The 25,830-nt window shown below is 39.0% G+C and overlaps 1 protein-coding gene across 6 annotated transcripts in view; it reads right to left on the bottom strand.

Moving 5' to 3' along the window:
- tenm2b (teneurin transmembrane protein 2b) overlaps nt 1-25,830 on the bottom strand; it is a 246,882-nt gene that overhangs the window by 83,383 nt on the left and 137,669 nt on the right. For 2 of the 6 annotated variants that reach the window (XM_089123766.1, XM_089123768.1), the window contains exon 1: nt 10,735-11,049. The exons of the other annotated variants lie outside the window; for them this stretch is intronic. In XM_089123766.1, coding sequence (XP_088979892.1) covers nt 10,735-10,750 — 16 coding nt within the window. In that variant the 5' untranslated portion in view covers nt 10,751-11,049. Of the gene's footprint in view, nt 1-10,734; nt 11,050-25,830 lie in introns of those variants that run through there. 6 annotated transcript variants of the gene reach the window in all.

Below are 25,830 nucleotides of genomic sequence, written 5' to 3'. Positions count from 1 at the left end.
TAACGGGTCTTTGCTTCTTACATGATCTAATGCACTCTAACAAGATGTGATAGTTGGCAATAATGTGATATGACACTGATGTCACTGAGATTTGACCCTTTCTCTTTAAAGCCCATGGGGACTTTAAAGAGTATGGAGGGGCTCTCTATTTTTGGGAAAGGCACAATAGTTTGGGGGCACATGGGACATGACATTATCAGTGTTTCCTCTAGGATTTTTCCAAGCTGTGGGGGCAGGCCCATTTCCCCGGTGGGGGGGCCTTGTCTCCCCAAAGTATTATAATCGATCATGCGCATCCCGTGTGCAGAATGATGCACTTGAAGCAACACCAAGTCACAGCAAGCAATGCTTCACATTGAAAAGAACATAGCGAAGGGATTATATCTATAATATGCTTAGTAGGGCTGGACGATTTGGGGAAAATGTCATATTGCCATTGCAATTACTGAGGTCAATATTGCAATTGTGATATGCGATTCCGATATAATAAAATGGTTTCATGAGTCCAACTTGCTTGGTTCTAAAGTAAAATGCACACACAGATTAGTGATCATTCTGTGTATTAATGTTTATTTCTCAACTCAAACTACAGACAACAACTAAATGATTGATAACACCTATAATGATCAATAAACCATCAACCAAACCATCATTACAGTGAAAGCTATCAACTTTTTAAAAAAAATTATTAGGCTAAAAAAAAAATGTAAGAAATTTTAAATTAAGTGAACTTCAAACAATCCCCACATAAACCCATAATAAAAACCATATTTACCTGTGCCCTTCCTGTCTTAACAGGTAGGATACAGAAATTGAATAAAGTTATCAAACAGTATGTTCTGCATGAATTATAAATTATATATAGAATAATCCTTATTAAAGCTACAAAAGTTCTTTAGTCAAGATCAGTGAGTAATTTTCTAATTTCCCTTTATTCTTTTAACTTGACTGACAGAACGCTTTATTCGCTGCTGGCCCTTTAAGAGCACCCGTTGCCGAGACGCGGATCTCACATGCGCCTCATAGCACAACTCCTTTCGTCCTTAAGACTTTTCTTACGTTATGAAGATACTCGACAAAACGACATTTTGGCATAATTGTGTGTGTTATTGTTCGTTCAAGCTCGAAAGAGAACTGTAATCTGGCACGCGTCAGTGCATGCGCATTATGGCGCGCGTCTTTCTGCGAGTCTCATTTAGGGCATTCACAGGCAGCTTTTCAGTTCTTGTCGTGCAAAATGCGAAAAGGCATTTGCACGAATAAGAACAGGATCGTGTAACACTAGTCAAAGGATGACAAAAAAGAAGAGATGCTGCGTTAATAGCCCTAATTTGTTTATTTCATATAAAATCGCGGCATTTTGCGTTATATAATTGCTTAGGTTTGAGATCGCTATTACGATTGCGATATGATTAATCGTGCAGCACCAATGCTTAGTGTATTCTATATTCAACAGTTTTTTGAGCCTTTTCTTTTAACAGTTTTAAATTTCAGTGCGCATGAAGAACAATAGCACTCTCTCGACTCCATGCTGTAATCTTACATAAAGGGAATGTGAAAGGTATGGGCAATAAACTCCACTCCAGCAAGATAAAGTCATTTTATGAAAACCATCTACTTTATGCTTTATCTACAAATAAAGTATAATAATGGGAATATTGACCTTGAAGAGAGTGTCGTCGTGTCGCAAACGAACGCGACGAGCTGTGTGAATTCTGAATGAAGAATGACTGAGGCGAGATGACTTTCCGTTAACTTTAACTTAGCGACTAAAATTACACATTATGCAATGACTTTAGAAGTCTTGGAATATAGGGTGAAAACTTGATTGTGCTTTACAAAGTTTTTTATGCCTTTAGTGGGGCTTAACAAAATAACATAATACTATGCAGAATATCGGACGTCACTGAGAAGTTGCAGCCGTGGCGGGAGGATTTTAAGTGTGGCGGCCCGCCACGGGAGAATGAATGTAGAGGAAACACTGCATTATTGCTACGTTCAAAAACCTAGAGAGCTCCCTACGGAGACAATATTTTAAGGCATTTACGCTTCTGACATCGCACACATTTAAAGACTCAGTTCTTGTTTTCTGCCATGTTGAGGAAATGATAGTGCTCTCAGACTAGCGCTCAAAAGATTGCGGTGAGTAGGAGTTTTTAGTGTTTTTGAATAAAGTCTCTTATGTTCACTTTCATGGATGAATTTATTTAAGGGATAATTGATTCTTAAATCATTGATTTTTAAATTTTAATTAAACCATTCAAATTAAATCCAGAAAACTTAAAACAGAAAACAGAATTTGGTCAAAAAAATAAAACGGAATTTGAGAATTTATAGTGCCCTAAATATGCAATTTATTTTAAAATTTTAATAATTTATTGTTAAATTGTACAAGTTTCATGATTTCAATGAATTAGACATACTTTTTCAATCCTAAAAATGTTATTTAACCATTAAAATGGGAAAACATGGCGGATTTCATAGGGCCCTACAAACAGCATTGGAGAATGGGTTTGTTTGATTTTGCAGTTTGCACTAATAATCACTGAAAAAAGATGACTAAAAATAAATGGACGAGACAGTGATTGGAGAAACAGTTAAATTTGTTTTAGCTCCCTTTTGCCATATCTCACACTCTTTCCTCTCAAAATTTTATTGGTTGTTGTTCATCGTTACTCTCTGATTTATTGAAGGTGTGCACATGTCATTCAAACATGTCAAACTGGGTGAGATGTGGGGCTTTGCATCTAGTATATGCCATTTTAGTCTTTTGGTCTGGCTAGTCGCAAACATCCAAGTAAATCAAAGTAAGGAGTAAAGTAATTTTCACACAGTATCTAAACTTGTGACAACCCTGGTATTATAGATAACATTGGAATGATAAGTGATAAGTGATATCTGACTCCTGATGCACTGTGCTGCGACGCTGCAGCTAGTGCTGTATCTGCATGGAGCATAGCAGACGCTTTCAGTTTATAACTGTAGCAAAGAGATTGTGGCAAAGATTGCTTAAAAAAAAAAACAGACTCAGCTGAGGGAGCCCATCATCCTCTGGCAAACCTCAAATAACAATAAACTGCATGGTATAATACTCTTTGTCTTTAATGAATAAATTGTTCAACAAGACACATTGTATGTATATTGACTGATTTAAAGTCTTTCAAGCCAATCCTATAAAACGGCATTATTCAGTGACTCATGCGTCACTGTCTGGCTGGTGTAGTCAGTAGCCTAGATATGATATGTCTCCCTGTGATAATTTATGGTCTTTGAAAATTTAAATCCATCCAAAAATGACTGGATGACATTTAGCCAGTGCTCTGTGAAGCATCACAGGCTGCAGAATGTTATGACAGATTACAAAATTCTATATTATAGTGTGAAAATAAATATAAAAAATAAAACACTAAAACTAAAAACAATCATTTATGCTACAAGTGAATTTAGGAATCCCAACATTATAATGTACAGTATGAGAAATGAATACTAATCAGGGTTCCAGACTGCGACCAAATTGAAAATTGAACCATTTTTTGAGAATGTGCGAGTTAAAATTTTATGTGGTCGCATATGTGCGAGTGGACCCTCGCGCAACATAACGCCGTTGTATCAGCTGCTGCAGTCCGTAACTTATGTTCAAAATGAACGAGTAGGCTACATCATGAATCCATTTTCCAAACCGCGTTTTTGACTTATCCTGAATCACTACGGTATGCCTATAATAAGTGTTTATCAGACTATTTTATACCAGGGTTGACTCGGATGCGGAGTTGCCCAGTGCCTGCGTGACTCGCCATAGACATTATTGGAGAGAAGTAGTTCCGGCTACAGTGTTCTTCCGCAAGAGACGTGCAGTTTATTTATTGACGAACGTAGACATCACACGCATTGCACACTGATGGTGAAACACGCCGATTATGAATTCACAAATTAAGGCATATAAAAATGAAAATGTCTCACAAAACAGCGTGCCCCTTCCTACGTCTTTTCAGCGGTTAGATGAGAGTAATCGCTGGACTGAGGGAAAGGAAATTATTATAAAATGCAGAAGGTAAGGAGTGTGAGATTTCTGATTTTTGTTACAACTATAAACTTTGATAACGAAAAATCTGTGTTAGCTTATTATACTCTAATCTTTCAAAATACAATGCATACATTAGAATGTTTAATGATTTTTAAAAGATAGAAAGATGATGCTGATAGATAGATAGATAGATAGATAGATAGATAGATAGATAGATAGATAGATAGATAGATAGATAGATAGATAGATAGATAGATAGATAGATAGATAGATAGATAGATAGATAGATAGATAGATAGATAGATACAGAAGAATATGATTCAAATGTGAATAGATAGATTGTATATAATTCAAATGTAAAATGCTTAAAATTACAAATTAAAATTACTGTCCAAAATCCACGAAAATCCTGAAATTTGGCAATGATAATTATTATATTACAGGTATTTATGCTGCAACCCAGAAAGCCTTTGCTAGCTTTGGTCTATTAAAACCATTATTCATCAGCATGTATTGATTAATCCCATGGCATGTAGCAAAAAAAAAAAAAAAAAAAGGTGCGACCAAATCAAATGCTGGTGCAACCTACTGAGAAAGTTGGTAGCACCAGTTCAACCACTGGAAAAGTTAGTCTGGAGCCCCACTTATCTTCAACTTTGTGAAAGATTACATTTAAGTGTTATTAACTTTAAGTGTGAATGACTGTAAATGTTATCTAAATATAAAAACAGCACTATCAGCCAATACTGATGAATTAAAAAAAGCTAGTTAAAGTAATAAATGTTTTGAAATTCCCAGTAAAAGCAGGGTTCTTGCTTAGTTTAAGTAAAGCTTTCAAGTATTTTTCTCTGATTATATGCTGCGAGCCACGGTATTAAGATACACGGTAATATCAGTACTTATCAGTCGATCTGGACCGGTTTATCATAAAAGAGAGTCTGCTTGTGAATTGCTGAGTCTGCTCTCATATAACACAAAGCAGCACTTAAGACTTCTCTTCTGTCATCAGCTTTTGGCTCTCCTACGAGGGCATGAATAAATCACTGCACCAACCCACCGACTGCAGCTGCCTTTGACATCTGCTATGTCAAATAGACGATATTCTTAACTGTTGTCGCGACAGAACAAAAGTGGCCTACTTTTTTCACCCTCTCCTCCATTTCTCTAAAGCTTCCTCCATTGAACCTCCTCCCACCGATACGCCTTCCTATGTCTCGAATCCTAAGAACTCTGCAGCCTTGCCAGGGATCATAGAGGATGAGTTTCATCCAATGAGAACGCGCATCTCCGCATGACAACACTCGGCTCGTTCCAATCAGCTAGCAACTTCTGCCTGGATCACTGGCGTAACAAAATACGATTTATTAGTCTGGGTTCTCACATTGTCTCAAATGTTTTTTTTTCCTCTCGAGCAGTTTATTTTCTGAGCATCGCAAATGGTGCCTTCTAATCCATAAATAGGGATTACTAAATTTAACTGACGCCTTTGAAGTTAGTGCACTAGATTTGGTCACAGACACACCATATTGCCCTGAGTTTTCCACAGCAGGTCTCAGCGGTAATGAGTTTATGAAACGGCGGCATCGCAATCGCAATATGAGATTATCAACGACACAACGTCTTCATTAATATTTGTCACTACAAAATATTTGTAATTTCCAACACATTGCTTGAATATCACACACAAACCTCAGCGAGAGGACTCACACTCTGGACAATTTCAAAACTTCTCCACTGGAACAAGTGCTGTCTAAGTGATGAATTATTGAAATAAGTTGTGCCTAATCTAATGGAGATCGGGGTTGTTCTAGTGCTGGGAGGCAGATGTCAGTCAGAGCTGACACATGTGACAGACGTGTGTGTCAGTGTCCAGAGGCGATGAGAAGGGCCCGGGGGAACAGCTGTCTTGGGTCATTAGTGAGGAGAGGGCTTGTGGGCAGGGTGGTCAACCCTGTATCAGGCTGAACAGTGTGACCGTTGACACGTGGGCCGGGCAAACCTTTGATTCCGGTGAGGTTGAGGAACACTGCACTGAGGCAAACTCAGCAATGCTTTGCATCATCAGACCCCGAGGAGAAGAGCAGCGGCTGTTGTTCAGCACAGCTCCCCCTATAGAGTATCAGTGCTGGGAGTGATGCAACTCTTGTACAGCAAGGGAGCTATCACAACATACACATGCACACTCACTTAAAAGAAAAAAAACAAAACAAAGCATAAATGGTTTCAATTCTGAAGGATACTCTTCTGAAGCATTTTATGCATTTATTTTATGCACCTAGTTGTTAAGTTTTATAAAACATTTTGCTAGAGTGTGATATTCAGTAAATGAGTGTTTATTGTTCATAAAGAGGTGAAAAAATTGGAAAAATTGGGCTAGAATGAATAGCAATTCAATACGTTTATCTGCCATGATTCTTTGAAAAAAACTGTTAAATTGCACAGAAACATGCAGATTCTTGCAGTCAAATAAAAAGGCTTAATTTAACTGAACATATTTGTTTCTAACATTTCTACTATGCGTTCACTCTTTAGTTCAATCAACACTATGAAGTGACATTAAATTAGAAACATTAATTTACTTTGAAACATGACATTCATTTAAATCACAGCATGAACCTCTGAAGATATATTTAATGAAAAACAAGAGCATCCTCTTTGAGTAGCATGTGTCACTATAACTGACCCAGCAACAATGTTTTACCATATTTTTGGATCACGTCCACAAAATTCAATCAAAACTAGCCAAACACACAGATGCTCCATAGAGTTACTTGAGAAAAGAGGAAAAAGCTTGGGTGAGAAAATGGCGGATGGCAACAGTTGCTAAATTATGATGAACAGAAACGTTTTCTTTTTTTTTTTAATGCAGGCTCAGTGATGCGTCAATCAAGGGAATGCATTGACGACGTCACTTTCCCGCCGGAACAACCCCCCTCAGCCTGACTGAGTGGCAAAAGATCTGCTGCGTGACTGCATTTAATAGGGGAAACTGCAAAAATGTGACTAAAACGAACAATTTTATCAATTTAAACTAAATGTTGGACTCAATATAGTGTTCCTTACAACTTACTAAAGATCCAGTGATCCATAGATATTGACATGCAGCCAGGACTCGTGTTGCCTGACATTTGTGTTTGCCTGATTTCGACACCGGGGACATAGGCTAAAGCAAATTTGAACGCTTTATATAAATATAAAATAAATATACAATATAGCTAGGTCTAAATCCGGGTGATCACTTATATCAGTGTTACTTATATATAGCCTATATATCATATTGTCCAGCCCTAAAACTTTATAGATTTTTTTTGGTCAGTGTTTATTAAAAAAAACATTCAATAATGCAGAATATGCAATGATAAATATTTAATTGATGAGTTGTTAATATATAAAAATACAAAATATATGGGTATGGTTTTACACCTAAATTCAGCATATTGACAAAACGATAACTGTAAATCCACCTTTCGCTGACTGGAGTCCAGTTGTTTATGGATTGCAGCGATCCATTTGCTCCTCTTTCTATCGCAGTCTGTAAAAATTCTCCGATTTTTAACTCTTTTAACTCTTTTTGTAAAAACTAGTTGTACAGTCAATCGCAAAGCTCTTTTCCACTTTATATGTGTTGTGTTTGTTTTTCGCGGCATTCACGCTGAAAACATAAACAGCCGGCGACGGTGACGTCACACGCATTCCCTCTATTGTTGGATAAGCAACAAAATGCACACAAGTGCACAGCCATTAAATACAGAAGAAAACATTTGGGGAACAAATAACTTGCTATGAAAACAGTGTGCACTGTCTGAAGTCTAAATGAAAATGGATTCATAAATATTAATAGAAATGAGTCATGCTTTAAAAATCTCGCTCTATAAGACACTTAATTTAAATGATTGTTGAAATGCTGTACATTAGCATGACAATGACAACAAGTGCTACAAAACAAGCCATCTTGTATAAAGCTTCATACATTCAACAGAGACTGAAAGAGAAAAAACACAGCTGTAATTAACGTGAATAAAAGACTGGGGGTTTAACAGCAAACACTAATTCCATATGACCTACTTATTCAAAAAGCTTTTTCAGGCTGCCTCTGGTTAGCTATACCGGAAATATCAAAACAGCAAGTTCAAACGCAAGTGACACCATTTTTTTTTATCCAATCATATACTTTGATGCATATTTCTCAACAAGAACTGAAACGTATACTAGCAAGCATGAAACAAGAGACCATGGCAGACGGACTAAACTTAGTCCAGACTAAACTCCTGTCCATTAAGGATGATGGAGTGGGCCTTTGAGACGCAGGCCATTAGGCTGGAGGAGTGTGTGTGGAAAATGGGCACCATTTCTCACGTACTTCCTCTTTGACAGCCCCAGTGATGATACTTAAAGCATGGGCAGGAGTGAGAGAGTCAGATATGAGCGGTGGATGAGAGATATGAGTGTGTCCCTGGAAGACTGAAGCTGTTGGATAACAGTGACGGGAGAGGGAGTGTTCCCGTCTCTAAGAAATGTTGAAATGTAGGCCAGGGAAGAGAGGATGGGAGATGAGGGGCCGCAGAGGTAATGGCTCTATGACTCTCCATAAATCATGAAATATGGCAGCACAACATCTTGAGACAGTAGCGCCGCTCTCTATACACAGAGTACGCATTTTGTGTAGGGCAACAACCCCGGGGGTAAAAAAACACACAAAAAAATCACTTTCATTCTCATATTAATATTGACTTAAATATAAATATGTATATAAAAAAACGTGTTTTTACAGTGAACATAGTAAGCACTTGCGACACGCCATTCCCGCTTCTGCTCCGCCCACCTCATGTTTTCGGCTGGATGTAAATTATCATAATTGATGGACTACTTTGCCCGGGAAATGACAACAGCACTCTGGTGCCGAGAAGCCAAAAAGTCAAAAAGATAAATCCCGGCCATCACTTTCTGTTCACAAACGTAAATTTTTTGCTATCGAAGTTAAAGGGTGAGATGAAATATACTTAATGATGTTAATAATTTGACCACCACCAATTTATGTCATGTAATTTCAATTATTTTAATGTGATATATACATTGCATTTTGAACCATGATATTTAAAATCATATTGATAAAGATATTTGTAGGGCTGTCATGATTCCTAAATTAAATTCGAGTGTTCGATTTCAAAAAATCTGCGATTGCAATTTTTTCAAAGAGTCGATTAACCAGCAAAATACCGGAATTCCACATATGAGAATCCACAAACTTAATCCACGCATTATTAGACCGTTTTCTAAGGCTGCTCAATATATTAAAACAATTAAAAAATAATAACATAGCATAGCATTTGCACTAACACAGGAGAATCCATCAATAGGTGTAAACTATGAGTTTGCATGTTTAGATGTCTGCATGTTCTAGTTCAAAAAACTTTATATCGTATAATATTCAAGATTAAGTGGACATTTGAATTAAATGTTGTTTGGCAATATTAAACAAGGATTTGATCATGCTGTAAAGTGTAACAAAAACAACCACCACTTGCGCCCTCTGCCAGCATTTGTTATAATAAGTCATGTACACAAGTTGATAGTTTAAATTTAAAATTATGAATTTTAACAGTGTTGTTTAATAAAACCATAAACCTACTTGCTATTTCTATTGCTTTCTATTTTTATAACCACAAAAAATTATCCAATTACTCAATTAATTGTCAAAATAATAAACAGATTACTGGATTACCAAAATAACAGTTAGTTTTTATTTAATATGAAAAAAAAAAAATTCTATTGAAGATCTATTTCGGTTGTAGTTGTAAGAGGTCCACGGACAAAAAAAAAAAATTCAATTTAGGGCACATATTTGGCCAGCAGCAGCCCTGTTTTAAGACATTAATGTTTAGCTGGTGATGCTATAATGCTGAGTTTCATCTTGAAAAAAGACAAGGAAAAGCAGTAAAAAACAAGCTCCAAAAAGTAAATTACTAAACTGCATGAGATATCCTGATAATTACAGTGTCACAGATGCCAACTTTGATTGCAATCAAGATGCCACAAGTCAAACTTTACATATGGGTGTGTCTCCTAACATAATCAAAACTCAGATGGATATAAATTAGGACCATCATCCATTCCAGACTTATCTGACAACAATCGTTACATTTAACCGATGAACAATGTCAGCCTGAATATAAACTCGCTTGTAATTTACAGTGGAGGGAACGCTTATTCTCGAGACACTGATGCTTATTCAAGGCGAACGATAATTTGATTATAATGAGTAATATTTAACTTGAGTCATTTCTTGGTGAGCTAAAAAAAAGGATTCGGTAGGCTAATTCAGTCATGTACTACACACGCGCGCATACAAACAACTAAATAATGTACGTGGATGTTTACGCTGTCGTAGAGATTAACACATTACCGTGATGACTATAAGACTCTTGTGTGAATAAAACCAATTAAAACTATACTCCCTTGTTTATCTCCACATGAATTAGCATACCTCACTATAATTATAACGAAAGTAAAAGGATGGCTTATAAAGGCTAGTGTCCCACTCCCAACGCATTTACGTCTCGCGCGGCAATCCAATTGTCACCATTTATCACTGAACTATCTCCTCAGGAAAAGAAGAAAACGCGGCTAAAAGTCAAACTCCCTGTGTGACTGAGTCGTAAATGGGTCTGATATTGACAAAATGAGCCTTCTGTCAAATGACAGTCTCTTACCTTTTCTTTTCTCCATACTGCGAGCACAGTGTCCTCTTCCTCACTGTCACTCAGTCATTCTGCCGTTACAAGTGTGCTGGGCACGAGAGCTTGCTCCTCAACGGCGCGAATTTTGAATCCCCGTGTCGTATTTGTGTCGTCGTGTTTGTCAGTCAGGCGACGCGTGAGCTGTTTAGGTGTGTCAGGTGCGCTTGTTGTACCACGAGATGCGCCACAGCCAGCGGTTCACCGAGACGCGAGCGAATGAGACTGAGAGAGAGAGAGAGCGAGAGAGCGAGAGAGCGATAGGTTGGTGAGGTGAGCTCAGATATTATTGTGTGTGATAGTCACTGAGCTGATTTGAATCAGGGCTCCTCCTGCGCGCCCCTCACCGTTATTCTCCTCCCAAATATGCGCTCTCTGGTGTCGCGTCTCCGTGCCATAGGAAAACAAAACTGATCGCATCGGATACGCAGTGATGTTTTATCGATATTTCATCTCTGGCGCCGTTTCCAAAGATTGATATTAATTAATCAGATGCTGATTCATATTTGAAATTCTTACAGCCAGAATATTATGGTTTGAGCATGTACATGTCTTACTGACTGCAGATCAGCAGGCAAAATGTAATGCAGAGATACAGAGAATTTACAATCCGGTTGATCCGATTTACTCAACACTAAATAGCCTACATACTACATCACTGTAAACACATATAGTTGGATTAACTTAAATGAAGTAACCTGGTTGCATTAAAATTTTCATTGACAACAACAAAAAGTTCATTGAAATGGAGATTGATTTAATCATCAGAAACTCAAAATATTATGTTCTCTGAACTACATAAATTATCTAAGTTGATTTGACAAAAGAAAAAGTGTTGTGATTACAAATCATGAAAATATTTTTTTACAGTAGTGACCATAGGCTATAAGTTGTATCCACCTTGCAGTATTTTGCAACGCGAAAGTAAGCTGTTTGAATGAACGAATCTTTTCCGAGTCAACTCGTTCATTGAATGACACGAAAAGATTTGTTCATTTTGATAAACGAGTTTGTACAAGAGAGTCACGAACGCACATCACAGAACAGAGCAAGTCGAGCATTTGAGCTTATAAAACTTAAACTTTGTTATTATTTTTTTAAATGAGCGATCGTTTTGCTAGATAAGACCCTTATTCATCGTCTGGAATCATTTAAAGCCCTTTGAACAGTTTGCAGTTTGCACTGAAACTGTCTTTTGGACATTGAACCGTTTGGTTCCCATTGAAGTCTATTATATGGAGAAAAATCCTGGAATGTTTTCAAAAAAACCTTAATTTCTTTTCGACTGAAGAAAGAAAGACGTGGACATCTTGGATGACATGGGGGTGAGTAAATTATCAGCAAAAGTGAATGTGAAAGTGAACAAAAGTTTTTTTTAAAGTGAACTACTCCTTTAACATTAAACCTTATTAACGTCTGTTTGATCCTCGCTTAAATGAATCAGTTCAGGAGTGCTGAACTGTGACAGATTTGTTTGCTGTCACATTATTACAACAGAATCAATTTCCCTGGGATGTTTCCTGGGATTTCTGGGATGTCACAGTGTCCTCGCCCAGGGCTTGTCAGCTGTGTGCTCTTAATGGTATGGATACACTCATGTCACTGCATATTATGATAATACATTAGGTGCGAGTTAGACATCATTAAGGTGCGCAAAACATTACCCATGCAGCACCTCTAGCACTGCCAGGTGGTGTCACTTTCCTCCAAGACAAATCTGAAGGCACACCCTCCCTTTTAGAGATATCGGCTGCGAACACAAGAAGAGATCTCATTAGAGCTTAATTCAGAGACAAACTGTCTCGCCTAAAACTGACGTTCTTTTGGCGTGGGGACGTATTTGCTGTGTTGCGGTGCCGCTCCTCGACCATTTCCAAGAACCTTCGCATTGTGCGGAGAGACACTACAAAGCAGCCGGCTCTTCCCACGCGCGGGCATCCGTCCTCATTACCCCAGCACGGGCCCTGCTGCCAGCACTCACAAAGAAGCCAACCGCCCAGAGACAACGCAAGTACTGCTCCTCCAGCACACTGACAAACAAGAGAGAGAGAGAGAGCGATGCAGGAATAGGAGAACAATGGAGGAGAGAGACTGTATGTGCCCATATTTAAAAGAGCAAGAGAGCAGGCCAAGCTCAACTCTTTGTGTATGCAATCGCCATAAAACTAGTGGAAAATGTGTAGGCACTGCAATGGCATGAAGCTACTCTAAGGAAGGCTTGGCGTGAATGGTTGATAACAGACATGTTATGTATTGTTTTGGAGGTACACCCATTCTGTCAGTCTTTAAAGGGATCGTTCAATTTGAAATACATTTTTGATATGTTTTAGTTTACCTCAAGGGCATCCAAGATGTAGGTGTCTTTGTTTCTGCAGTAGTTTCAATTTTGATATTTTTAGGTCAAACCGTTCGTGTCTGTCAGTCATATAATGGAGGTCTATGGGGTCCACCTCAAAGAGCATGCACAGAGAAGTCCAAATTCAACATGATTCAATGACTCGTAAATGTAAGTACACATTCATTGCCTAAGACACGAAACAAGCGGTTTTTGTGAGAAAACGAACAGTATTTATATCGTTTTTACCTCTTGTGACCAAAGCCACAAAGCGCCCGCGCCCTCAGATCACTTGGACGTGGCTGTGGTTACAAGAGGTAAAAACGATATAAATACTGTTCGTTTTCTCACACAAACCGCTCGTTTCGTGTCTTAGGCCATCAATGTGTACTTACATTTACGATTCATTGAATCATGTTGAATTTGGACTTCTCTGTGCATGCTCTTTGAGGTGGACCCCATAAACCTCCATTATATGACTGACAGACACGAACGGTTTGACCTAAAAATATCAAAATTGAAACTACTGTGGAAACAAAGACACCTATATCTTGGATGCCCTTGAGGTAAACTAAAACATACCAAAAATTATTTTAAAAGTGAACTATCCCTTTAACACAAGGGAAATTCATATTGGTGGGTGAATACCCTAATAATACACTATTTACATTAATACATTATTAGCTAAATTGCAGCATAGACATGCATTGTCTGTAAAGCTGCTATTAAATAATATGTATTGTGAAAAACGCTATACAAATAAATGTGAATCGGGCAAAATGGTTGCAGTCCTGTATACAGAACAACTCAACAGCCTTGTGCAGTTTATGACAAAAAGAAAATTCCTTGGTCTTGATAACAAGGGTAGAGATGACACACACAAACAAACACACACAAAGAGAGAGAGAGAGAGAGAGAGAGAGAGATCAAAAATACTCAGTGTCGTTGGTGGTTCACTGAATTATGACTCCAAACTTCATTATGGGGAGTCTTCATTATGGGGAGAGAAAGTAAGTCTCGACTGATAGCCATGCACAGAAACACCTTTATACTTACAAAACAAACTTAAATTAGCTCGCAGAATACTTTTAACACAGATCACAACGGTATCACCAACTAAACAAATAAACTGTCTGACCTTGACCCAAGAGGCAAGACAAAACAATCTAAAAATATCGCAAACTCTGTTAAGATCGCAGACACGAAGAAAACGAACTCCTCATGCATTTGTTACATGGAAAATGTGTGTGAGGCACGCATAAGCAAAAGAGTGCCACTAAACATTCAAACAACCAGCAAATCAACAGCATTCGGTTTTTTATATTCAGCAAGACACAATCAAATATGTGTTTTCAAGCACATCTAAGCAATGGGATTTCTAGTCAAATGTCAATATAATGTCTTACATGTCAAACCGCCACCAAGGGTGGTAGACAAGCAAAATGATCCCCCACTGTGAGAAAAGTACCAGCATGTGGCTGATGGTGGGTTTTAATTCTATACCCTGCTTCCCTGTCCTCAGATTATGAACTGCAGAACAAGTTTGTCCTCAAGTTGTGCATGAAAGTCACAGGCTGATCTAATGCGGCGTGGGCAGAATCTCCGAGCTCAAACGCAGAGAGTGGAACCAGAACATTAAGCACTCTAATGAGCCGCTCAGGTGTTCCAAGCTGACCAGAATGCTGAAGAAGACCAGCCCACGACACTTTTTCTCTAATAACCGCCTGTCTGTCCAAGTCTGAAACTCATGGCGCTTTTCAACTGCATGGTACGGCTCAGCATGTGCCTTGACATCATCGTAAACGGGACAAACAAACTAATAAAACAGGAGAAATGAAGCGTATAGATTGAATGGTGTACTTGATTCTCGGCATGTGGATGTTTTTCACTGCAAGTCAGTGTTTGTTTGTTTGTTCGGGTTTGGTGTCTCATGTCGCAAACCCAATGACGCCGGTAGTGATGATTTTCTCTGACCAATCAGTGATCTGCAGTAAAAGGAGTAGTTCACTTTTAAAAAAAACTCACCCCCATGTCATCCAAGATGTCATTCTTTCTTCAGTCGAAAAGAAATTAAGTTTTTCGATGAAAACATTCCAGGATTTTTCTCCATATAATGGACTTCAATGAGAACCAAATGGTTCAAAGTCCAAAAGACACTTTCAGTGCAAACTACCAACTATCAAGCGAAACGATCGCTCATTTAAAAAAGATAACAAAGTTTAAGTTTTATAAGCTCAAATGGTCGCCTTGCTCTGTTCTGTGATGCGCGTTCGTGACTCTCCTGTTCGAACTCGTTTATCAAAATGAACAAATCTTTTTTCGTGTCATTTGGTTGATTCAACGAACGAAATGAACGAATTGACTCGGAAAAAGATTCGTTCATTTCGCTTACCTCAAGGGCATCCAAGATGTAGGTGTCTTTGTTTCCACAGTATTTTCATATTTGATATTTTTAGGTCAAACCGTTCTTGTCTGTCAGTCATATAATGGAGGTCTATGGTCACCACCTCAAAGAGCATGCACAGAGAAGTCCAAATCAAACATGATTTAATGACTCGTAAATGTAAGTATACATTGATGGCCTAAGACACGAAACAAGCGTTTTTTGTGAGAAAATGAACAGCATTTATATCGTTTTTACCTCTTGTAACCACAGCCACGTCCAAGTGACCCGAAGGCTCTGGCGCTTTGGTCTGCACAAGCGCCGGAAAGCGCCAGAAGTAATCTCTCGCGCGGTTGCGGGGAAAAAAAAAACTATGTTTTCTGTTGATATATCGCAATCGTCTAAATATGTTAGATCTTCACAGTGAAGGATAACACTTCTGAAATCTCTGTGTAACCAATGAGTGACGTACACACGCGAGAGATCACTTCCGGGGCTTTCCGGCCCTTCTGCAGATAGAAGCGCCCTCGCCCTCTAAGTACTTGGACGTGACTGTGATTACAAGAGGTAAAAACGATATAAAAACGATACAACATTCTTCAAAATATCTGCTTTTGTGTTCAACAGAAGGTGTTCAAAACATGAGGGTGAGTAAAAGGACGACAACATTTTCATTTTTGACTGAACTATCCTTTAAAGCAAAGTGAATCAGACTTTACAGTCAGTGTTGTAGTACTAGAGACTCGGACTCGGTCTCGAGACCATATTTTAATGGTCTTGGTCTTGTCATGGACTCGTGTCCATTTGGACTCGGAATTGACTCGTACTCGAACATTTTTTTTTTTAAGACTCGGAATTATTCCAGAGTCCACTCGAGTTCAATTAAAAATATTTTTCATGATTATTAATGTATGTTAATAAAATATTTCTTTAAATTGATTGACACGCCCAGTGATTGGTGATTTTCTAGCGCGCAACTGCGCATGACAAATTGTAATAAAATTACTTTCAACACCACCTACTATGTGGCCTTTTTTACCCTAAACTGATCATATTTTTTAAACTCTAAGTAAATTCAGTAAAAAAAAAAAAAGGATTTCTGTAAGTAAATAAAAGTAAATAAGGTAATCAACCCTCACTGGTCTCGGTCTTGACTCGGACTCGACCGTCTCTGGTCTCAGACTCGACTCGGACTCGACTCTCTCTGGTCTCGGTGTCGACTCGGACTCGAGTGAGGTGGTCTCGACTACAACACTGTTTACAGTTCCCATACACCATCAGCAGTCTATGTGGAATAAATCTGCACACAAAGTTCATTATTCATTATTAGAAAATATATATCTGATGTTCTTGCAGGTTTTTTTGGCTTTGATGAGAGGATTATCACACTAATAAAGGTTGAGCCTGGCTGTCCTTCCCTTCTCTGTCTGCATCGCTCCACACACACCGCGTCTCTCCACAGGGACGGCGAGCTTTCTTCTCATGCTTCTCATCCTGGCAGTGGGCCTATTGTGTGGCAGCAACCTCTCGTCTCCTCTCATCTCATCTCGTACGATTCTCAAACACATTCACATTCCAGAAGCAGTCTCTGTCAAAAAGGCATCAATGGCTATACAGCAGAGAACGGCCTTTGAAAGCTCAGCCCCCATTACCTCCCATAATCGAAAGAGACGAGAAAGAGAAAAAAAGAGATAGAGGGAAAGTCACTCTGGTGTCAGCAACTGGTTTGTTAAAGTATCGTTCCCTAATGGTCCACCAGGCTCCGTTTAAGCCTTTCTTACTGTGAGGCGCTTTCTTTCAGTTGAATTTCTTCCTTCGCAAGAGTCATTTGTTTCTGCTTGGCCCATTTACGATACGTGGAGTCATTTCTTCGTTTTGCCCTCCTCTGCCATGTCAAAGTTCCCATGCTGGGAACCACTCCCCTATCAAGAAAAATGGCACCAGAAAAGCTCATTTTTTTCCTAAATGGAATCTTTCCACACTGCTGGGCATCAGATAAACAGATCCAATTTGGCCTCTTGCTGGTCGTCCCATAATGAAGTCAAAATGCAATTATCAGTAATGTTTTAGAAAAGCGCAGATATAGAGAAACGGGGTGCTGTGCACATACAAAACACACATGCTAATCAGTACTGAGACGCTAAGAACTAAACAAATAGACGGAGACACAAAAGACCTATAGCTTGTGTTCCACGGGAGACATTTTCAAGCAACATCACATAGTTTTTTCATTCAGAGCAGCAAGATTGCCGTGTGTAACAGTTCTTTTGTGATGACAGTGAGCAGAAAGCAATTACGCCAGCGTTGTTTGAGTAAACCACGGCATGAACCGAATTTGCAAGCTGCCAGGTGCCGTAGACTTTTGCAAGCCTTTGTGCCATCCAAGCTAATAAAATGCTGTTGTTATTCTCTATGCACCCATTTTATTCTATTTTTTTGCTGAATGCAAATAGATCTCTCATTCTTGTTTTTTTTAACAATTAAACTGCTTTGTGCATGGGTCCAAAGCAGCAATGAAAGCTCAATAATTTTCTAATTTTGATGCACTTGGGAAAGCTTGAGGTTGCGAGGGCTTATGAATTGTATTATGCACAACAAAGCAGAGTATTGTGCCGAAAACCTTGAATATAGAAGGGAAGTTCAACCAAAAATTACCTTAATCATTTTATCTAACTAGGCTCATTGGAAAAAACACACCTCTATCCACATTTTTGCAAAACATCAAAAACATATCTTACAATTCACTGCCGTTTCCAGCTAAAATGAACACTATGGGGTCAGTAAAACACCAAAAAGATCTATTACTTTTCAGAATAATTATGATTACAAGGGCAGATTATCGATTAATAAAGACTTATTTTTGCATGGTTCCTTTCACAATTAAGTAAACTTTTGCTGATAATTTACTCACCCCCATATCATACAAGATGTCCATGTCATTCTTTCTTCAGTCGAAAAGAAATTAAGGAAAAAAAATGAATTCCAGGATTTTTCTCCATATAATGGACTTCAGTGGGAACCAAACGGTTCAAGGTCCAAAAAGACACTTTCAGTGCAAACTGCAAACTGTTCAAAGGGCTTTAAACGATTTCAGACAATGAATAAGGGTCTTATCAAGCGAAACAATCGCTAATTTAATAAATAAATACCAAAGTTTAAGTTTTATAAGCTCAAATGGTCGCCTTGCTCTGTTCTGTGACGCGTATTCGTGACTCTCCTGTTCAAACTCGCTCATCAAAATGAACAAATCTTTTTCCGAGCCATTTGGTTCATTCAACGAATAAAACGAACGAACTGACTCAGAAAAAGATTAGTTCATTTTGATGAACGAGTTAGAACAGGAGAGTCACGAACGTGCATCGCAGTACAGAGCAAGAAGAGCATTTGAGATTATAAAACTTAAACTTTGTTATTTTTTTATTGTTGTTTTTTAAATGAGCGATAGTTTGGCTTGATAAGACCCTTATTCATCGTCTGGAATCGTTTAAAGCCCTTTGAACAGTTTGCAGTTTGCACTGAAAGTGTCTTTTTGGACCATTATATGGAGAAAAATCCTGGAATGTTTTCATCAAAAACCTTAATTTCTTTTCGACTGAAGAAAGAAAGACATGGACATCTTGGATGACATGGGGGTGAGTAAATTATCAGCATAAGTTTTTTTCAAAAGTGAACTACTCCTTTAAGACCTCAAAACACTTTTAGAATAGTGAATGATTTGTAAACTAATCTATTTTGACATTTGCATCTCAAAACCAGCTCCACATCGCTAGAAATTTCACTTTCAAAATGCTGGGAGATGTGCAAGAAGCAGCCTAAAATCATTTTACAGAAATGTCGCCACAGCTTGTTTTTCCCATGAGTCTGGTGTTCTGCAGAAGGAACTACAGTCATACTGGTCGAGGACAACATGACGTTTTTAATATAGAGATATCAGCCAATATAATTGCTATCCTCAGCTTTTAAAAAGGAATTGACTGCGTTCATTAAAAAAAAAAACAACTATGCTTGGTTAATAACCTACATCCTTCAACATCTTCAAAACCTTACATGCACACTCAGAGACGCCATTAAAGACAGCAGAGCCGTGTCTACCGGAGCAGTGCTGTTGCGTTTTGAAACTCTAATTGAAGGTGCTGTACATTCCACTCAGTTCGTCCTCAGGGAGAGTGTCAGAGAACATTGAGTCAAAGAGCTACTTTCTATTTCTTCAATGTTGTACACCCCTGGAGCCCGCACTCCCAGTTCAGATTTCTGCTCATAAAGTGGATGTCCCCGCTCATTAAATTTCACTTAGATGTGGAACACAGGCCTGGACGCCGGCACCAAGTCGTGCCGTCCCCACTGAAAAAGGAGGGGACGGAGAGGGACCAGTGGGACTGTTCCCCAAGCACTCTGCCAAGCTGCTTCCATGTCTCCTGACTTATTAAAGGTGAGAGAGAGAGAGACTGAATACTGGACAAAGAAACAGGTCAACAAAAAAGCCCAAGAGATGGAAACGTACAGGAGGAGTGAGCAAACCACTGAGATTTCAGTACTGTAGGTGTGTGTTATACAGCAGCTAGTGCTCACTGTAGAAACGGCCACAATGGAGACACTGTAGTTAAACACAATAATGGACTAGAGGCTGACATTTTTTCGGAAATCCCGTGGGAAGGGAAACAAAATCACTATGTATTACGGGATTGGGACGGGAAAGGAAAAAAACGTGAGCGGGACCGGGAATCGTAATAAAACCATAATACCCAACTTCATACACAAATATATACAAATACATTTTGCCACTAAATTCTATTTGCCCCGTCTCTTTATGCTCTCCTGTTTGCTTTGGTGTGGCTGGTAAAGTGAATGACGTGCTCCACACACCCGTACCGGCTGGTGGCTGTAATATACACAGCTGCCAACTCTCATGCATATTGGCCGTGAGACACCCGCATTTGATTGGTTTCACACGCTCACACGCCACACCCCCGATTTCTCACGCTTAAGTGTCAACCTGGTCGGTCAAATGCCTGGAAGATTAGTTTTTCTATATTTATACCTGTTGAGCCACTCATGATCGAGTAGTTATGCCGCAAATTTGATAAATTCTCCCGTTATCTAGAGCGAACGTGCACGCGAGACAGAGATTGTGTGCGCACACACGGCAGAGAGGGAAAGCGAGCGAGAGACCTTGCGAGTGTGCATGTCATCCAAACCACCCAGTTTTCCAGGTTTTTTTTTACTGTAACTGACAGATTCTGGTCAAAAAAATACATAACACGGAAGTGGGAGGGAATAGAAGTCATTCTTATGGGATTGGGATGGGATTGGATGTTTTTTCGTGGGATTGGGATGGGACAGAAGTTTGAAAATCCACTCCCGTGTCACCCTCTATAATGGACCTTTCTCTGAAGGCTAGACTATGGCAAGAGAGGAAGCAGAAAAAAAGCAACACTCTTTATCTCTTTGGATACCGGCATCAGTTTGGACTAAGAATTGCAGTAGTCAATAATTCCACAAGAAAAAAAAAAAATCAGATGTACTGTAGGCTTTATTTCCATCCTCTCTTTTTCAGGGCACAATTATTTTGGATTGTATTTGAGACATTCTGAATAATCCATAGTACTTGAAAAGTACCAAAAAAAGACCTGGCCAAGCACCATAAAAAGTACTTTCCTGATTCATCTGGACTGATAAGCTGCTTTGGGGCAAACGTAAGGGTATTTATGTAAAGTACCTTCAAAAGTAGGTTGATTTGTACTCATTTAGCTTTTCTTCCATCCATTGTTCAAACCACAGTATATGTGCCCAATTCACCTATGATGCAGAGGAAACTCAAACCAAAATGGAGAGAGAACATATAAATTACACAGAAAAGCATCCTGGGATCTTAATGCTGTGCTATCGACTGAGCCACCATACCAACAAATTAGAATCCAAATGAGAACGTTAAAAAAACGTTACTTTTCTGCTTTTCTTGGGCATAGTTGTTGATACCAGTCCTCTCTAAAACTATGATCTATTGTTTTAGACGGTGCTTATTCTCTGAATACATTGATGCAGAAAGATTTGATAAACGAGTCGAAACTTCCTTAAGCTCAATTAAGACACACATTCTCATTACTGACTTAAGTTGATATGAGTTGAAAATTAAATTCTAGATTATTTTTCATGCTATAATTTTTAGCCTTTTAGCCATCAGGAGAAGCTGCACCTAAGGGTAAAGCTGGGTACCAACCGTCCCTATGTGACATGGGATCATTAGTCTGATGTAATCTAAGGCCTCCTATTGAGACTCTGCACTTAATTAGACCATTAATTGGACAGAGAGTCACATCACCTTTCCAAGTTAAAAAGAAAAATAGCTAACAAACAAACAAAAAAACGCTGATAGCGTTCCTTTGACTTCACCCTAATTAATTACGGTGACACCTGGGGAACACGAGAACAACATTGCAGACCTGCAGTCGTATCCTGCTCCTTGCTAAGGTTATGCATTAGTGAATATGAAGTAATATGATGTAAAGCAATAAATCAGATGTACTTGTGAAGATCTACCTGCCTGCAGAGTTTAGTTGCATCCCAGTGTCAGAACATGAGCAGGCCTTTCCAATTCATTCTCCACGCACAGGGAACTGTGAGATTGGCAAGGTGAGAGCATCAAAAAGTTGCGAAATACTAAACTTTAAGCAAATGAGACGCAAAAACCCCGAACAGGCCAAGCTGAAGCTGAGCAAGCCAAGGTTGTGACATTGACAAAAAGTTAAAAAATTAAAAATAGTTGATAGTTCTGGAGTTTTGCTATATCTATATACTGTACATTTAATTCAAAGAAATAACATATTAATGTATTAAATAGACATTCGGGAATAAATTTCCTAATCATGATGACTTTATTGCATTAAAAGCAAGGCCAACACATTGAATGGACCCTTTTCAGTGGCTAAATGTACATGCAACACAATAATTCTTTAGTAATCAGATTAACAGCTCAATCGGACTGAAAAGCCTTCATGTAAACACATTAATTAAATGTCGATCCGATTGAAAGGGGTGGTCTATTCCTTTTCTAGAGAACATGTAAACACTTAATCGCATTGAAAACCTAACCTGAAAGGACTAATTGAAATAGTGTAATGACTAGTGCTGTCAAACGATTAAAATATTTCATCGCGATTAATCGCATTAATGCCATGCTTGACTTGTGATTAATCGCACATTTTTATCTATTCTAAATGTCTCTTGACTTCTTTTTCTCACATTATTTTTTTCATTTTAATGCTCTTATCAACATGGAAAAGTGGATCGGCTTGCTTTGTGCAAACGTTTTTTATTGAAAACAAAATTGTCACTGTGTTCAATTTCACACAAACATTCTCACTTGGAGCAAATAATCTCTCAATGCAACACTGTCTGTCAATAAAAGGGTGAAAGAAATACTGACGAGGTCCTGATATTGACGAGGGGGCGGAGAATTTGCATCAGCTGTGTGTGTGTGTGTGTGTGTGCTTGGCAATCAAGTGGTATTTCAGACTGGACTTGCTGCGATGATGATAGCTCAGTTCACCACGACAAAACACACAGATCACTTTGGTCTTGTCGAATGGGACCATTTGGCAACTTTTTAGTAAAGTAAACTTTCCATTCAGAATCTTATTGGCATCCATTTCGGCGTCTCGCACTCGTTATCCACTCAAAAGTAACGTTAATCAACTATTTGGCCGGCTCGCAAGCCCAAACGAGTGTGTGCGACGTGTTGTTTTGTTTCCAGTATAGCTAGATCATACGGTTTCGCCTTGGTCGACGAAGCAACAAAACGTCCTCGCGCTGCCCAAGCCATTGAAACGAATGGGTTTCATAACGCAGCGCCTCGCATGCCACGTCCTGTTGCAAAATCATATGAAAAATCACTACAAAGTTTGCAAGGCCAAAAATACGTTAATCGCACGATAAAAAATGATGCAGTTAAAATAGGTTTGCGTTAACGGCGTAAATAACGCGTTTAACTGACAACCCTAGTAATGACGTATGACGCACGGAACGAGCTGTTGTTCCTGTTGAATAAAGTGCCATATAAATGAGTGTCGCGTCATTCTAAAATTCTCTTTTCAGTTTTCACCCATCGTCTGTGAAGTGAAGCAGGGCAACGTCCCAGCAGTCCTTGTTTCGGATTCTCATCCACAGATGATATATAAGCAGCACAGCATAATGGTTAATATGTCTCCAAATTATGACCAGAAATGGATAAAAAATAGGTCTGTTGTTTAAAACAAATAAAGAACCAATGTAGGACTAATAGTTATGCGCAGAAACTCGTGTGCGCATATCAAAAAATGTATTCCGATTTGAAGCTTGTGACAAATAAACGAGCACATCAACCCGATCACATGTTTGGCGTTCAGATCCATCAGTCGGAATGAATCCAGTCCGATTGAAACAAAAGTTGTGCATGTAAACATAGCCGGTGGTTCTCAGAAGCTGAAGTCATCATAAAGTGGATCTACAGTGGTGAACGGAAACTACAACTCATATAATTGTTCAGTTCCTATAGGCTTTAAATAGCAAAAGAGAAGAAAAATCCACAGTAGCGTTCATGACTATACAAAATTGGGAAAAAAACGAGAGATTCATTCAGTGGACTCATACTGTAACACACCTGCCTGTAATTTTCAAACGAACTCAAGGACCTCAATAAGCCCCCGACCTTGACATCAGGTGTGTTTGATCGAGTTGCAACTAAACTCAGCAGGAAATTAGATCTCCACGAGTGAGATTGAGCATCCAAGGTAAATGGAAAATCACAGACTTGCTTCAGTAATGGACGGTAATGTAGTCACAAGCTACGTAGTGTCACAGTGATCCTAATTCTGTTGGTACACACCCTGAGATCTACAGAGGCCCAGCTCAGATCTGTGAAACAATCAGGAGAAGCACAGTGAAGAGAATCTGATTAGCCCCACTCGAGAGTCCAGTCCAGCTCCACCATTATCCCATTACTGCAGTGTGTCCTCTCTCCGCTGCAATTAAGACAAACCTTCAGAGACATGAGAGCTCCATCTCTTTACGGCAAATGCCATCCATCAAACATTTAGCTTCATATCAAGGGAGAGAGCGGTCAAGGCTCTTTATCGGTATGTCCATTCGTTCCAGAGCTGGTATGAAATTGCGCCCGCAAAGCTCTGGGCATCTCTGTTGAGTAATCTGCTGCGCCGACGCGTCCTACGGGGATCTATGGGGCTCGAGAGGCTGGACTGATGAGATAGGATCTGATGTGTCCTTGCCAGCTGTGGAAGTTTAATTAAAACCTGCAGACACGCCACCGTGGGAAGTGCGAGCGTGCAACGCGAGACAAAGCCGGAGTGTGAGAGGATGTCGCCCAAAACAACCAGATATAGACGAGGATGGCTTCAATGGGCCCTGTGCTTGGCGAGGGACGTCATGGATATTGCGGGAAACGGGGCATGAAGGAACAATGATTTAAAGCACTTCTAGCAAGTGGATGTAAATGAAGGTTGTGAAGGGTCTTGTTAGTGGGTAACAAGCCATGGCACTGATGTCACTACTCAGAAGGAGATAAGAGTTGGAGGGGAGACGGTTAGAGGCTCTCGAATTCAACCGTGATATATGGCGAAACACAGCAAATAACTACAGGTGATCTGCTCAGATCTGAGAGACTCTTTTTCCAAAGTGGTTTTAGTGTGTTGATAGTCAGTGGTAATTTGTCTCTAAACTTAAGCCTGATTTTTTGGGGGAAAGGGGAGGAGGTTTCCCTCTTTTAGTCCATTTTGTTGTTGTTTTTGGGAAATTTACTGAGGATGCTGAGGAAAAAAGAGTGAGAAAGGGTTCAGGAACCAGGGTTATTGTAGTTAACTAAAACTAAACTTAAAACTAAATCCATTAAATATCAACATGGTAACACTTTACTTGAAGGGGTGTGCATATAATCATGACATGACATATATTATGAAAATGAAGGAAGTTTTATGCATGTTTGTGACTGTCATTAAGTTTAATTCGCTCAGTTATGACATTTTTAATGCAAATATGACATTGTTTGAGATGTCTTTGTTATGACACCTTGATATAAACCAATATGTCCCAACCTGTCAGTGTCTTTGTCATGACAACTTGACATTACACTAAGACAACACAACCTGTCATAAACATGACATAGCAGATTAATTATCAAACTTAAGAAACCAGCTAGCTTTATTGGTTAACATTACATTAAACTGCCAGGTGGCTGGTTTTGACATTGGCTGTCATGAAGCCATTATAACTTTTTAATGACAAATTCAATTAGTACCACTGTAGTTGAGGTCACGAAAACTATTTATGACACAGTTATAATGCCTCATGACAGCCAATGTCAAAG

This window comes from Pimephales promelas, chromosome 19 (assembly GCF_988280905.1).
Source record: "Pimephales promelas chromosome 19, fPimPro1.hap1.1, whole genome shotgun sequence".
NCBI classification, from domain to species: Eukaryota; Metazoa; Chordata; class Actinopteri; order Cypriniformes; family Leuciscidae; genus Pimephales; species Pimephales promelas.
Note: the sequence above shows the minus strand (reverse complement) of the source record. Positions and strands in the feature narration are given on the sequence as shown.